The sequence below is a fragment of the Rhineura floridana genome, chromosome 21, assembly GCF_030035675.1.
Source record: "Rhineura floridana isolate rRhiFlo1 chromosome 21, rRhiFlo1.hap2, whole genome shotgun sequence".
Lineage (NCBI taxonomy): Eukaryota > Metazoa > Chordata > Lepidosauria > Squamata > Rhineuridae > Rhineura > Rhineura floridana.
In genome coordinates, this window is record NC_084500.1 from 1642117 (window position 1) to 1657888 (window position 15772).

The 15772-nt window shown below is 45.8% G+C and overlaps 1 protein-coding gene across 2 annotated transcripts in view; it reads right to left on the bottom strand.

Annotated features, from left to right (window-relative positions):
- Positions 1-11523, bottom strand: part of MTMR4 (myotubularin related protein 4) — a 47739-nt gene extending 36216 nt beyond the window's left edge. The window contains exons 1-3 of one of the 2 annotated variants that reach the window (XM_061604959.1): positions 11334-11523; positions 5167-5229; positions 2311-2362 (exon numbers count right to left, since the gene is read on the bottom strand). In XM_061604959.1, the coding sequence (XP_061460943.1) occupies positions 2311-2313 (3 nt within the window). In that variant the 5' untranslated portion in view covers positions 2314-2362; positions 5167-5229; positions 11334-11523. Of the gene's footprint in view, positions 1-2310; positions 2363-5166; positions 5230-10658; positions 11201-11333 lie in introns of those variants that run through there. The other variant, XM_061604960.1, reaches the window with a different exon arrangement.
- Between the last annotated feature and the right edge of the window lie 4249 nt (positions 11524-15772).

Sequence of the window (15772 nt, forward strand, 5' to 3'; positions counted from 1 at the left end):
TACCCAACCTCTCAGCAAATCTTGGGAACATGGAGTTAACATGCCTTTTCACTTTGACCTACGCTGAAGTACCTCACTCAAGCACCCATGGGAGAGTAGCCCGTCTTAGACAAATCAGCCCCAGCCAGTGCTTCCTGCCTGGAGTACAAAAAGAGGCATAGGAACAAAGGCAGCACAATTTATTTGCTTTTGAAGCAAAGCAACGCTGAGCCAAAACTCAATGCATCCACAACTTTCATCCAGCCAAAATCAAATCAAGACCATTTCACAAAGGTTCTAACAGGGCACTTCTATACTTCAAATACTCTTTCCATGAGACCACAGTGAGCCTACATTGCCAGAGACAGAGAGAGAAAACCACATTGCCATGCACATTCCAATCCCCTGCCTCTAAAACCCATCGTAGGATGCCCTCAAAGTTGCAGAAGAGCTCACGCTATGAGGCAGCATTTCTGGTGAAGGTAACACAGCTGCTATGAGAGGTCAGACCAATCGTCCTCCCCGCCTAGAGCCATCGCTATGATGAGCTTCCGCCGGGCCTTGAAGACCTGGCTCTTCAGACAGGCTTTTGGGGTGGGTTAGGTTTATTACTACTGTTGAGATTTTAATGTTTTAACGTATTTGTGTATTTTTATTCTGAACGTCGCCCAGAGTGGCTGGACAACCAGCCAGATGGGTGACTAATACATCTAATAAATAAATAAATAATAAAAATCTCAGCTCACCAGCCCAGCGGCTTAGCAAGGCCTTGAGGCAGAGATAGTTCCCAGCTCAGCTACCTGCACCCCATGCTATACGTGGAGTTAATCATACTGATTACCCTTGAGGGCTGTATTGCTTCATCACAAATAGCCATCTGATATGGACTCTAGTGTGTGTGGGGGGGCTTTAATCTTTTGCCCCCACTACAGTCCAGATCCAGACTCTCCTCCTAGTTACTCTGTGAGCTTCTCCACCCACCCAAGTCCATGCAAACAGCAGCCACGGGGGGCCCATCTGGACTGAGACTGCAGCAGCAGGTAAAGGGTTAAAGCGCCAGTTACTCCAGACGCTAGGATCCTGATCCAGATCTCTCCCCACCACCACCCTGACAACTCATCGTGAAAAAAAAATCCTCCACTGAAAGGCGAACCACGCAATTAACATCCCATGTAGCTCGGCTCCAAGATTCTTTATCTGAAGATGCCACAGACTGGCCTTATCCATGAAGAGCCGGTGCTTCTCCCCCCCCACTCTCCTGCCTCTGATCTCAGGACAGTAACAATTTCCTTATTTTTTTTATTTAAACGCATTTATAAACCGCTTAATATTTTTAGCATCTCTTAAGTGGTGTAGAACATATATATGTTTAAAAAACCATTAACACAAAAATACATCACACAAACCCAATAAAACAGTAAGATAAAAGCCTATACGACAGCAATTCGGGCAATTCAAACACATACAGCGGCGTCTGATCTTATGCATCACGGAAAGCGCATCCCTTAAGGGACAACAGCAGCAAAGAAACTTGGGCATCTGCTTCCAGCTGGCCTAAGAATCCAAGAATAATTGTTTACTGGGCGCTTATAATTAGGCAACTGGTGAACCGGGACAGAAAGAGAACCCTGCCCACAGCCCCCCTAAAAGTCCTGGGCAGGCAGCTGACTCTCCTAGCCCCGCTCCGCTACTTCCTGTCAGCAAGGAACCTTTTTCCTGCCAGGTCCCAAACGTGGGTGGGACCACCCCACCCTCTCTCTCTCTCTCTCCCCCTCTTTTGCCCCCCTTTCCATCCTCTCTTTCTCTTCCGCTTGCCATAGGTTTGAACTGATCCTTTGCAGAAGGCTTTTCTTCCCCCTGTCCTTTCATCTCTCCTCCCATTTCAGCTTCTCTCCTGCCACCCCCCCACACACACACCTTCCTTCTCATTCTCTGGGCTCCTCCCACTCACCTACTAGGCCAAGGGCCACACGAAACCAGGCAGAGGGCTGCATGCCTTCCTGCCTGAGGCTCTTCGAACAGGAACTGTGTCCATTCCATGGAGCTCCTAACAAGCTGATTGCTACAGAAATAAAAGCAGCAAGCAGGCAGCCGGGAAGACCTCCCTACCCAAACAGAAGCACACAGCAGCCGCTTCAGTCCTGCAATGCTGGATCTTCAGTCAGCACCTTCTTAGCCCTCCCCACACCACATTTGCACCCTTCAGTTGTTACTGTGGAAGCCACACAGGCAGGGAGCCGGCAGTTTCCAACCACCACCACCCGAGCTAATCTTAAAGCGAATCCACAGCGGAGTGAGACAAAGGCAAGGCAGAACAGAAAGCAAACTCACCATGGCCGTTCTTTGGATGTTAGTTCTCTCTCTGGAGCTGCTGCAGATCCACCTATATTTCGGGCGGGAGGGGGGGAAGAGAGAAATGGAAGCCTGTGTAGGAACTGGATGTGCAGGGTGCAAACAGAAGCAATGGCGGCTTGAGGATGCTGCCACCATGGCCTCTTCCATGTGGCCCTCCACACAACCACCCTTAAAAAGTGCCAGACTGTGGGAATGCAAGGAGGTAGGCAAGGAACACGGCACCCAGCCTAATGTACCAAAGCTTTCCAAGAAGGCATGCAGGGAGAGCGAATAGTTAACCCCCTCCCACAACCTACAGAGAAGAAAGTGCACCTATCGAGATCTCTCCCTGGCGTGTGCTTCAAGCGTGGATTGTCATTAGAAACATAAAAGGAGTGATTGCTAAACATGAAGTTTCAGCAGAGCGAGGGTGGGTGGGTGGGCTTCTGTTGTGATCCCTTGTCATCTGCCAGCCTGCAAGCCAGAAGCAGCCTCAGAGAGAGGCCGCAGTGCTTTTGCCCTATGGCAGGGGTTCACTCAGATGGTCTGTGGTGGGCCTGCATTAAATAATCATACTGATTTTCAACTCTTATTTCTTATATTGTACTTTACTGAATTACAACTTGGATTCCGCGGAATGCACATTGTGATACGATAAAACGCAACACATTAGAAATAAAAGAAGCCATGGAAGTACATTTGAAAACCACACGGAATCTAGCACAGCACGTTACAATTGCTAGAACAGGCAGAAGCATCAATAAGGAGCCTGCCGAGACCCTCAGCAACTTTCAAGTGGTCCATGGGGGGGTGGGAGGTTTGGAAACCATTGCACTAGGGGAAGCCCAAGTGTACCCAAGTGTGCAAAGGAAAAACCACCCATCTACTACAGAGACGCATTCTGTACATCTTTCATATACGTAACAGCGCTGGTTCCTTGGTCTCAATCTGATGTGATGGAAGAGATGCGTGGCCTCTTCCTGTGTCAGCCTCCCTCTGCCTGCCCAAGTTGGCCTCGCTTTTTCTCTCCTGACTCTGGCTGACCCAGCCATTGACCTGTGAGGCACTGGGTGGGCAAGAAGCCTTCTCTCTTGCCCCACCTACCCAGGGCCAGATTGTTGACTGACTCAAAGCGGGGCAATCCTAAATCTCCACATCTGCCTAGTGCAGCCCTGCCTGGCCTGGCCCCCTCCAGATGTTTTGGACTGCAACTCCCATCAGGCCCAGCCACCACAACCATATGAAGCTGCAACCAACGGGAGTATGGCCATGCTGGCTAAGGGTGACAGGAGGTGCCGTCCAAACCACTGGGAAGACACCAAGCTGGGGAAGGGGGCACAGTGGGTCAAACTGTCGACCGTGCAAATTGCTTCATACGCTAGCAGTCCAATAAGGGGGTGCAAGGACTGCACTTCTATACTCATGCACTCTTTTTTTTTTAATGATCGTGAATTGTTATATTCAGTACCAAAATATCTATTTCTTTATTAAAGGCATTTCTAAACTGCTTAGTATTTACATATCTCTGGGGGGTTATAAAAATATAACACAAACCCCCAAAAATCAGTAAAACAGTATTATAAAAAAATAAAGTTACCCAAGGAAGAAAGTGCAGGCCCCAGTAAAACAATGGTAAGAGTTCTTGACAGTGGGGTGGGGAACCTCTGGCCTCCAGACCAATCATGGCCTCCCAATTTGGCCCATGAGCCCATTTCCTCCAAGCCACGCCAACCGGCCCACCAGCTGATGTCACTAGGGAGGGAGGGCATTTGAAGGCATGCTCCCATCCGCCCATTCGCTGATGGACAGATCGGAGAGTGCCTTCAGCCCCCTCCACGCTTCTCTTTCAGACTGCAGAGGTCTGAAGGAGAAATCAGAAAGAGGGGGGGTTGAAGGCACACCCTCATCTGCCCATTAGTGAATGCATCAATCAGAGTATGTCTTTGACCCCCTCCATGCTTTTCCACATAGGGGGTGGGGTGGGCATTTGAAGGCGCGCTCTCATCTTGGGCAGATCAGAGCGTGTCTTCAATTCCCTCCGCATTTGAAAGCACTGCAGTTTGAAGTCCTGAAAATTGGGACCATGATTCCAGGTGATTAACAGGTGGGCAGCCTCTCACCCACTTGTCAACTTTGGCCCACCAGGGCTTGGGGAGATGAAGACCTGACCTCTGGCCAGGAAAGGTTCCCCACTCCTGCTTTAGATGATGCAGCACATCATTAATTCATGGAATTCACAGCCATGAGCAGCAGTGACGGCTGCTCCATTGCGTGGCTTTAAAAGGGGATTAGAGACATTCATGGGCCAGGAGTCAGCTCTCAACTGCTATTAGCCATGATGATGACTAAATAAATGGAACCCCCACACGCAGAGGCCGCCTATCTACAAAAACTAGTTGCTGGAGGTGCGACAGCAGGCTGGGGTTGAGGGGGAAGGAGAAGGGTTATTGCCTTATTGCCCTGCTTGTAGTAATAAACTCCACTGTGGAAGAAAACCAGATGGAAATATAAAGAATAAAACAATTTTATAAATCAATGGAATGATAAATTGAATGGGATTACTCTGGACAAAGTGGATGGTGAATTTTCCCAACAAGGTATTTATTATACCAAGACTATTCCCTCACTGATGGTGATGTTCAGATTTGATTGTGGGCCCCAAAGGATGAAGCAACCATTTTTTGCCATTTTAATCCCTAGTTTGGAGGTGGGGAGGTGGGTCTAATTTCTGACAGGGTAGCAGAATGTATGGTGCTGCCTGGGTCTGATTTCTAAAACTGCGGAGGTTTTTGCTTGATAAAGATAAATGCAAAAGTGAAAAGCAACACTGAAAAAATGAGTCATTAAAAATACCTTGCAAATTCTCAGTCTTCCTCTGTTCACAGGTTTCTGAATGTACTAGAAATTGACATTTTCCTGAGAGAAGAAAAGAAAATGAACAGAAATCAAAGGGTTGACAGGAGGAGAATACCAAAAAATGACAACATATTTATCCTTGTTTCAGCTCCCTTTGCTGCTGAGACAGTCCAGCTGTATTGAGCAAATAAGATATGGGCAACCTGGATGTTGTAATCAAGTTGCTGGAATGTTGCTGGAATCAAGTTTTGATGAACAGTGGCATATCGATAAAAAATCCCCTCCACAGGCAACTGCTTACTCACAGGATTCAAAGGTAGAGCCTCAACATTACTCACTCAATCAACTGGATTCATCGATTAAAAAGCAGTTTGACTGACTAAAATGGCGCAGCAAATCAACAGCAGACTTTTTAATTTAATTTAATAAATATGAGTACTTATATAAAAGGCAAAGTACACCATCTTTGATGAGAGACAAAGAAACAGAAAGGTCAGTGCCGAGTCCAACCTTTGCCAACCTGGTCCCCTCCAGATGCTTTGGACTGCGACTTCAATCAGCCTCAGCCAGCGTGGCCGCATGATGCTAGGGCTTGTGTGAATTGTAGCCCCAAAACAGCTGCAGGCGACCAGAGTGGCAAAGCCTGGCCTGGCTGAAGCTAAAGCATGCTGAGATGCACCCATGCAGCTCCTACAAACAAAGCATTTTTCTTCTTCAGAACTATCATTCTTCACATATGCCGATGTAATTGACCAATCAACTGAAAGCCTTACTATTAGTCAATTACCGCTGTTTTAATCAGGGAACAGCTCTGATACAAAGACATAACAAGGTGCTGGTGAGAGCACAAATAAAGTAAATAGCTCAATGAAAATGTTGACAGTGTGTGACTGCTATGTAAAGGTGAATTCCATGTTAGGGGAGCGTTAGGAGAGGAACTGAAAATAAAACTGTCCATGTCATACCACCTTTATACAAATATATGTGGTGACCACACTTGGAATACTGTGTACAATTCTGGCCGCCTCATCACAGAAAGGATACTGTAGAGCCACCCTGGGCTCCAATGGAAGGGCAGGCTATAAATTTAATAAATAAGTAAAAGTGCAACCAAAATGATCAAGGGCTGTAACATTTGGGGCTTTAGAGAAAAGGTGAGAGAGAGGAGTTATGAGAGAGGTGTGTAAGATTATGCATGATGTGGAGTAAGTGGACAGGGAGGCCTTTTCTCCCTCTCTCATAGTACTAGAGCTTGGGATCATCCAATGCTGCCTGGCAGCATTGTTGCGCTATTGTGTGTGAGTGTGTGCAGAAAGCAGCTTACTGCGCAAAGGTAAATTTCACATTCGGAGCGCTGCCTGTTTTTGCCTCTGGCCCCACCCACCACTGGGACACGGCCCTCAGACGGTTGCCCAAAAGGGAATGCGGCCCTCGGGCCAAAAAAAGGTTTCTCTGCCACAGACAGGCCTCTCTTCCTCCCACTCCCCTGGTCGTTTTAGTTGCCTCTCTCTGCAGCTTTACCAGCTTCACAGTATCTTTTTATTTTTAATGCGGGTTGCCAGGGTGCAACCTAGACATTCCCTTTTGCACCTTTAAAATCTACCACTGAATCAGGAGGTGAGGCAGCTCCGCTTTCTCCTTCCTATCCACCACCCCTGGTTGTGTTGTTCAACCCCTCCTCAGCCTACAACATGGAGCAAGGCTCACAGTGTGCCATTCACCAGATACGGAAGGGGGTGGATGAAAGCAGACTGGGGGGAGGAACCATGCAGGAGAAACGTGGACTGCTGCTTTGCCTCTCGATTCAGCGGCAGATTAAAAGGTACAGGAAGAATTGCCAGATTGCAACTCTAAATTCATGCTTCTGAAGAAAGCAACTCCAGCCTAAGAAAGGCCACAACACAATAAACCACATGGGTTTTAAGGTGTCATGGCATTTCTTATCTCCAGAGACACCAATTAATTATGCTCCCGCAATGTGCCCAGGTAAGCGTGGATGACAAAAGCACTTTCAAAGACCTCTAACAGTTAAATCCTGGTTACAAGATGTTGACTGTGACGGCTGGCTGGGTTGAAACTGGAGTGACTGAGGCCTTAACACTGCTTTCAGCAGAATACGAAATGCATGTACTTGAAAACAAGCCCCACCTTTCAAGCAAACAGTTCCAAGTAAATGCACTTATGAACAGATCATACGATACAAAAATAAAATATGGAGTAGGCCAACTTTAGCTGCCGTACGGAAACATGCACACTCCTCAAATCAACAGGCAGTGGTCAGGTAAAAAGAAAGGGCCTTTACCTAATTTATATGCCTCACTAACTGTGTGATTCACCAAAAACCTAGACTCAAGCTGAAGCTTGCCCATAGCTACTTGTTGGGTCACCTGCAGTGAACAGGAATTGGCTCCCGGCAAACAGGCAGCAGAAGCTCAGACTCAGAAACTGGAAGAAAGCGATATGCCTCTTTCTTTTCTTTCTTTCCTTTGAGGGTGAGATTTCCCCCCCCCTTCACTGTGTTTGCACGCAGCTGGATTAGTAGCTTTTGTGGGTTCATTTGTAGCACACAGAAGTGTTAGCTGTATGCTCCCTTCAAGAGGGGTTCCGCCACAATCCCTGGAAGGGGTGGCAGTGAAAGATTAGGCAGGCCCTTTTCTTTCTCCTTTTTTCCTCTGGAACTTTATTGTGCTTGATTGTTTTTAACATATGAGTTGTACGCTGCAATTCACATGAATTGGAAAAACACAAGCATAAATGGTTAAAATAAAATAAAACATAGAAAACAAATTATATTCAGAAGGGGATTTCAGACTTTCAAATGTTTTAAGAGAATGTCAAAAACAAGTAAACAAAATGATGTGCAGGGCTCATTTTGTTCGCAGGTGCATATCCCTGGATCCTGGCTGATCATCCAGACTCAGTAAAGGAAACACCTTCTTGACCGGCACTGGCTGCCAGTCCATTTCTTGGATGAATGGTTTTGACCTTTAAAGACCTAAGCAGCTTGGTGCCAGATCACCTGAAGAATCTCCTCCTCCCATATATAGCTACCTGGGCCCTGAGGTCATCTTCAGAGACCCTTCTCCAGGTGTCCCTGCTAAATAAGGTGTGATGGGTGGCTAACTGTAGAGAGGACCTTTTTGGTGGTGGCACTCTAGTTCTGGAATGCCCTCTCCAAGAAAGCTCTCCTGGCACCCACTTTAAGATCCTTTTTGCACCAGGTTAAGTCCTCTTTTTTTTCCAGGTGCGTAAAATTAATCTTTTTCTGCTTTTTAATGCTCTTTATATAGCTTGCTGGGGGTGGTTTTAACTTTTCTATTTTTATTGTGATTGTTCGCTCTTTTTTTAACTATTAGGGCTTATAAACGGATTTGTTCACCTTCCAGAGACAGTTAAGTTATTGGGTGGTATGTAAACTATACAACTAAAATAAAATTTAAAAAACCCTGCTGTCTAGGCAAGATGGATTGACAATGGCAATAAGAGGAAGGGGAAAGGGTGAGGTAACAGTAAAGGGTCAGATAATGCAAGATCAATCAAGGCTATTCAAAAGGTTTTGCTAAGAAACTGAGAGTTGAGAATAGCTTTGCACGTGGAAGAAATTCCAGAAGGGTCGCTGTGTGAGTCTGTTACAGCAAACACACAAACAGATCTATTATGGCAAAAATGTTCATGGACTAGAGCCCCCTTCATCAGATGCATGCAGATTGCCCACTCGAAACCTTCCAGTCCACCAGTTCTGTGGTTCTCATAATAACATAAAGAGTGTTCATAAGAACCCTTTCCCTCATAAAGGCAAGAAACAAAACTAGCTGCTGGCAATCTGCTGGTTTAGAGGAAAGGATTCCACGGCACAATTTCCAAGCACTTCACATTTCAGAAACTAAGCATACACCCACACAGAGTCGGACCCCGCCCTAGAATCTGTTTTGAATGCTACAGAATCAGACCTGGAACGCACGAAGTGATAGCAGACATAATGAAAGCTAAAGCACCTCCAAAAGAATATGAAGTGATTTCCCTGAATCACTCCACATAAAATCATGTCCCCAGTGCCCTGGACACTGTGGACACGTGGCCTGTCCAGCTCCTGATTTTAGCAATTCAGCTCTCTATACTCACAAACCCACATTCTGAAGTAGTCAACCTTGGCCTCTCTATTAAATGCTGCAGCTCAATCCAAGAGTGTATGTCATAGAAAGTGGAAGTGCTACTCAGTGTGTACAGCACGTCCCTCCCACACAGCTATATCTGGGATTGAGGAAGGGACCGCGGTGAAGTGCTTTCGAGCTCACAACAGGATTATTCAAAAAGGTTTTGCTAAGAAAGTGGGAACTGAGAATAGCTTTGCATGTGGAATAAATTCCAGAAGGGTGCCCACGCGAGCCTGTTACAGCCCTCATTAAGTCACAGATCATTTGAGCCTGGGTTCACAGTTCACCTCAGCTAAGGCCCCAGGGGAGGAGCCACTGCAGAGTGTTGAAAGCATATGTTTTGCACGCAGAAGGTCCCAGGTTCATCCCCTGAGATTTTCAGTTAAAAGGTATCAGGAAGCAGGTGATGTAAAAGACTCACTCTGCCCAAAATCCTGGAGAGGCACTACCAATCAGAGCAGGAGCACAATAATGAGCTACATAAGAGTCTGCTCCGGTACAAGGTAGCTTTCTTTCGGACATCAAAGCACCAGCTCAGCCCTACAACGTGTGATGGAAGTCTCTGGATGCATGCAGAATATAAACGTTTCTGACACTCCTGCTTGCATTTGTTATTGCTCCATGAAGTAAGAAATGTACACACATGCATGTTTTCAGTACTCGTCCATTCAATGCACACACAGACAACAACTGGGAAATGAATGGGTCGACGCTCACGTGCATTTTAAGAGCATGGGCGCAGAAAAAAGATGTGCAATTCTCACAAACATGGTGTACGTGTATTTCGTACTCAGGTACTATTTCCTTCTCAAGCATTTTCCCCTGTAGGACTGATGGTGGAGCAGAAGCTTCGGAGGAATATCTACTACTAGTCATGTCGCAGTATTAATACAAAACATACACAGGGCATGCACACACACTTTACTATGGCCTGATTCACGTGAACCACTAAGCTAAAGTTTGCTCACAGCAGCACAGTAGCAGCAGGACCAAAAGAGGTGCAAAGGAGCTGTGATCTCCTCTCAGGGAGCCTGCATAGTCATGCACCTCAGCTAAGCCATGGGCCCGCTTAGTGTTAAGTGCAAATTCAGCCACTATCAGTCTGCCTTCCGAACATGTGTACCCTTCTTCTCCCACCCCCTTTTTGAGTTTAGGTAGCAGTTCAAGCTCAGGCTGGCAGCCTCTGGAGTCTGTGTTGTTCAAAAAAAATAATAATGAAGCACTGGGCATATACTTGACCAACTCATAGTTCTCACAAACCGCAAAGGTAGAAACCGATGTAAACTTGGTTTCTGCTGCACCACAACTCTTGGACTGCAAATGTGGGGGACTCACATTGCTGAATGCTCCTTCATGTGGAAACGAAAGTTCTCTGCATATAGAAAACTATCATAATGACATGGAAAAGCCAGGCCTTCACTCTGACATGCTAGTTTTCTATTTTTGTCTTCAACTATATATTGGGGGGGGGGAGGATAGGTATGATGATCCTTGCAAACTGGGGGGAGGGAGGAGGAGGGAGGGAAGGAGACACACAGCACTCTGCACATGTTCAGAGGGAGGGGCTTCAAGCAGTTTAGTATTAGGAGAGGCCTTATGCTGGCTGCAGGGGATTGCGAGTGATTCCGGTAATCACTCTGGGGGGAAAAAAGATGGGTGAGGTCGGGAGGCAAAGAAAAAACAGAGAAAGCACTCTGCACATGCTCATGGAGAGGGGGCTTTTAGCCACTTAGTAGGAGGACGAGACCTACTCCTGCGACAACCAGCGCTCCCTGCGACAACCAGCGCTCCCTCCGTCAGCCCCCGCCCCCCACGCACCCGCCCCTTGAGCATGTGCAGAGCGCCTCCAAGGCAGGAGGGGCGGGGCTTGGGAGGGGAGGGGCCAGCCAGAGGCGCGGCCTGGCGAGGCCCCTCCCCTCTCGGCCTGTGCCTCGGGCGAGGCCTGCTGACGGCGGGGGCCGCCTTGGCCTGAGGAGGACGGGGCAGGGGCCGCGACGGGGGTCTCCTCACCTGCGCTCTGCCTCACCCCTCCTGACGGCGCTGCTCCCACCTCAGCCACCGCGCCGCTCCCCGCCCACCGGCCTAGCAGCGCCCTCCCGCCAACCGGACAGCCAATCGACGCCCGCCGCGAAGGACCAATCCGGGGGCGCTTCCAGAGGGAGGGGGCGGCCGCTCCCCGCGCGTGCCGCTCCGATTGGCGCCCGCGCCCGTCGATTTGCCTTCCTCTCTCCCCCTCCCACCCTTTTTCTGGAGTTGTGACAAGAGGAGAAAAGGAAGGCGCAGGGCGGGGAATGGGCGGGCCTCGGCGGCCAATGAGAAATCACACCGCGTCCTTCCCGCTACCCAATGGGGAGCAGACAAAAAAGAGAAGGAAACGCCCACGCCCGTTTTCCTGCTCGGCGCCGTCAAAAGAAAAGGAGGAGGAAGAAGCGCGGCTGCTGATTGGTTGACGGGGGGGAGAGAAGCGAGCCTGGGTGGCTCGGAGGGCAGGCGCTTCCAGAATTATTTCAGCCACGCCCTCCCTCTCGCCTCGCCTCAACGCACTGGCCCCGCCTCTGCGACGCCTCCATTTTAGCCCAATCAAAAGGCGAGGCGGGGCGTTGGCCGAGCGGGGCCAATCGGAGCCCCGGGAAGCGGGCGGGTGGAGCGAAGCGGCTCCTTTGTCACCTTCGCCCTCCGGTTGGAGCTCCTCCGTGGGAGGGGGCTCCCTACCCTCTCTATTTGCATATTAAGAGCACGTGAATAACGTGGACGTCAAATGTTGTTTACTATATTACATATTATAATGCTTTATATTTATATTATAATATAAATAATTTGAATTCATTAATATCAATATGAACGTTAAATATTATTTATTATATTATAAAGTATTATATATAATATTTAATAATTAATTGGAATTCACTAATATCAATAATGTGAACATTAAATATTTATTACAATGTTATATATTATACTGACATATAATAGTATAATACTATTCTGTGATTCTGTGTTCCTGCATGTTTCTGTGAAGTTCTCCCAAGAATTCTTCAGCAGCTTAAGGGCACATTTTCTCTAATATACACATTTTGATATGCTATTTTGCCTAATATATACATTTTCCTTAACATTTAAAATACAATTTAAATAGCATCCCAGAAGAATATAAAAATCAAATAAGGAACAGGTTTGAGGCTTTAAACTTAGTTGACAGAAAACCAGAAGAACTATGGAATGAAGTCAGAGACGTTATCAGGGAAGAATGCAAAAAGACAATACCTCTCATTAAAAAGAGAGAAAGGCCTCAATGGATGACTGAAGAAACTCTTAAAATTGTTAAAGAGAGAATGAAAGCAAAACCAAAAGGAGAAAGAAACACGGTCAGCATTTAGCAACAATACAGCGACTAGTAGTAGGGACAAAGAGAACTATTACAATAGTTACTGTATAGAAACAGAAGAGGACAACAAAAAGGGTAGAACAAGAGCCCTGCTCCAAAAGATTAGAGATATGAAAGGGAAATTTAAACCAAGAGTAGGGATGTTGAATAATCAACAGGGGAACACACTAACTGACCGAGATGAAATAAAAGGAAGATGGAAGCAATACACTGAAGAATTCTATAAAAGAGATGCCAGGATGACAGATTCATTCAAGGAGGAACTGTATGATGAAGAACCAGACATTTTAGAATGTGAGGTGAAAGCTGCTCTTAAAATACATGGAAGAAACAAATCACCAGGAATAGACGGCATACCAATAGAGTTGCTACGAGCTACTGAGACTGAATCTGTCCAAATTTTGACAAAAATCTGTCAAGAAATATGGAAAACTAAACAATGGCCCACAGACGGGAAGCGTTCCATATACATCCCAATTCCAAAGAAAGGGGATCCCAGAGAATGCAGTAATTACCGAACTATTGCCTTAATATTCCATGCAAGTAAAGTAATGCTCAAGATTCTACAACAAAGACTCTTACCATATATGGAGCGAGAAATGCCAGACGTCCAAGACGGATTTAGAAAGGGAAGAGGCACCAGAGATCATATCGCAAACATATGTTGGATAATGGAACGGAGCAAGGAATTTCAGAAGAAAATCACCTTGTGCTTTATAGATTACAGCAAAGCCTTTGACTGTGTAGATCATGAAATACTATGGAATGTTTTAAAAGAGATGGGGGTGCCACAGCATCTGATTGTCCTGATGTGCAACCTATACTCTGCACAAGAGGCTACTGTAAGAACAGAATATGGAGAAACCAATTGGTTCCCCATGGAAAGGGTGTGAGACAGGGGTGCATTTTTATCACCCTATTTGTTTAATCTATACACAGAACATATCATACGGAAAGCAGGACTGGACCAAGATGAACGAGGTGTGAAAATTGGAGGGAGAAATATCAATAATTTAAGATATGCAGACAATACCATACTACTAGCAGAAACCAGTAATGATTTGAAACGAATGCTGATGAAAGTTAAAGAGGAAAGCACAAAAGCAGGACTGCAGCTGAACGTCAAGAAGACTAAAGTAAGGACAACAGAAGATTTATGTAACTTTACAGTTGACAATGAGGACATTGAACTTGTCAAGGATTATCAATACCTCAGCACAGTCATTAACCAAAATGGAGACAATAGTCAAGAAATCAGAAAAAGGCTAGGACTGGGGAGGGCAGCTACGAGAGAACTAGAAAAGGTCCTCAAATGCAAAGATGTATCACTGAACACTAAAGTCAGGATCATTCAGACCATGGTATTCCTGAACTCTATATATGGATGTGAAAGTTGGACAGCAAAAAAGCGGATAAGGGGAAAATCAACTCTTTTAAAATATGGTGCTGGAGGAGAGCTTTGTGCATACCATGGACTGCGAAAAAGACAAATAATTGGGAGTTAGAACAAATTAAACCAGAACTGTCGCTAGAAGCTAAAATGATGAAACTGAGGTTATCATACTTTGGACACATAATGAGAAGACATGATTCACTAGAAAAGACAATAATGCTGGGGAAAACAGAAGGGAGTAGAAAAAGAGGAAGGCCAAACAAGAGATGGATTGATTTCATAAAGGAAGCCACAGACCTGAACTTACAAGATCTGAACAGGGTGGTTCATGACAGATACTCTTGGAGGTCGCTGATTCATAGGGTTGCCATAAGTTATAGTCGACTTGGAGGCACATAACGATTTTCCTTAATATGCATGTTTGTATGGGGGGGGTGCACGCACTTTCCCTCAAAATATGCATTTTTAGGTTGCAGAACTGCATTGCAAAATTCTCATAAGTGCGAATTTTGAAAGACGGCCATGTGAATTTTGAGTGGCAATCCATTTTGTAGGTTGTTACCGAAGTGCCAATTAAGTAGTTTCTCATTAAAATGTGAATCAAATTGAATTTGTCCCTCCCCCCTGGTCTTAAATGGAGGTTTTCAGGAGTCAACAGAGGTGCCCATCAGTGCTCACCTTAACTGATGCAGAACATTTACCGTAAGGACCAGCAAAAATGATTTTATAATGCCATGTGTTTTTGTGGCATGATTTCAGAAGGCCTCTCATAAGTTTGGGAATAGGTTGAGCTTGCTTTGCTAATTATTATACACTGGAGCACCAAGCAAAATGAACTGGAGGCGTTCTAACAACAGAAGGCACATTCCACCAATTTGTTCATGTTCCTGGCCATGCTGTTGCCATATAATTATCATTGCCAAACTAACAGTGTTGAAACTTTGCTGCAAACGAAAATACATTATCATGAGACAAGGTCCCATTTTTATAACAATTCAGGGATTTGATAGGTCCTCATTTCATTTATAACTTGTTATTATGTGTCTTGAAGAAGATTCAGTTTGTCAAGAATCCCAATACTTAAAAAAATAATGTGTATGAGAGCTTGTATGACTTCAAAACGTGTGGTGGGCGATGGACTTGTTAAACTTAAGCAATGTGGAGCCCGGAGGAATTAAAAATGAGGAACAGGAACGCAAAAGGACAGAGCTGAGGTTTTCAGTTTCTGAAATAAGAAAGGCAGGTAGCTAGCAGATAAAGTACTTTTTGTTTTAGAAAATGTCTACCCCACCTTTCAGTCCCCAAATAGTCCCTTTCCCGGTGGTGTCTAGAAACTCCTTCCCTACAAAAATACAATAATAAGATAGAAACAATCAAGCAACTGAGTGCATCAATTAAATAATTAAAACGGCAGCAAAAGAGTGGCATTTAAAAAATAGGCCTGCTTAAAAGTACAACAGCCACAACTGCCAGTACAAACAGATTTAAGACACAGCAGAATAAAAAAGCCTTTGCCGTTCCCCCTAAAACTCAAGAGAAAAGGGACCAATGACCCTCTTTTTGTTGGGGTGCTGCTGCCAGGAATGCCCAGTCCTTGCATCCTCACCAAGGGCACCCCAAAAATTGGTCCAAATGCAGCAGGTCTTCCTATGTTAACTGCAGTTGTGAGAG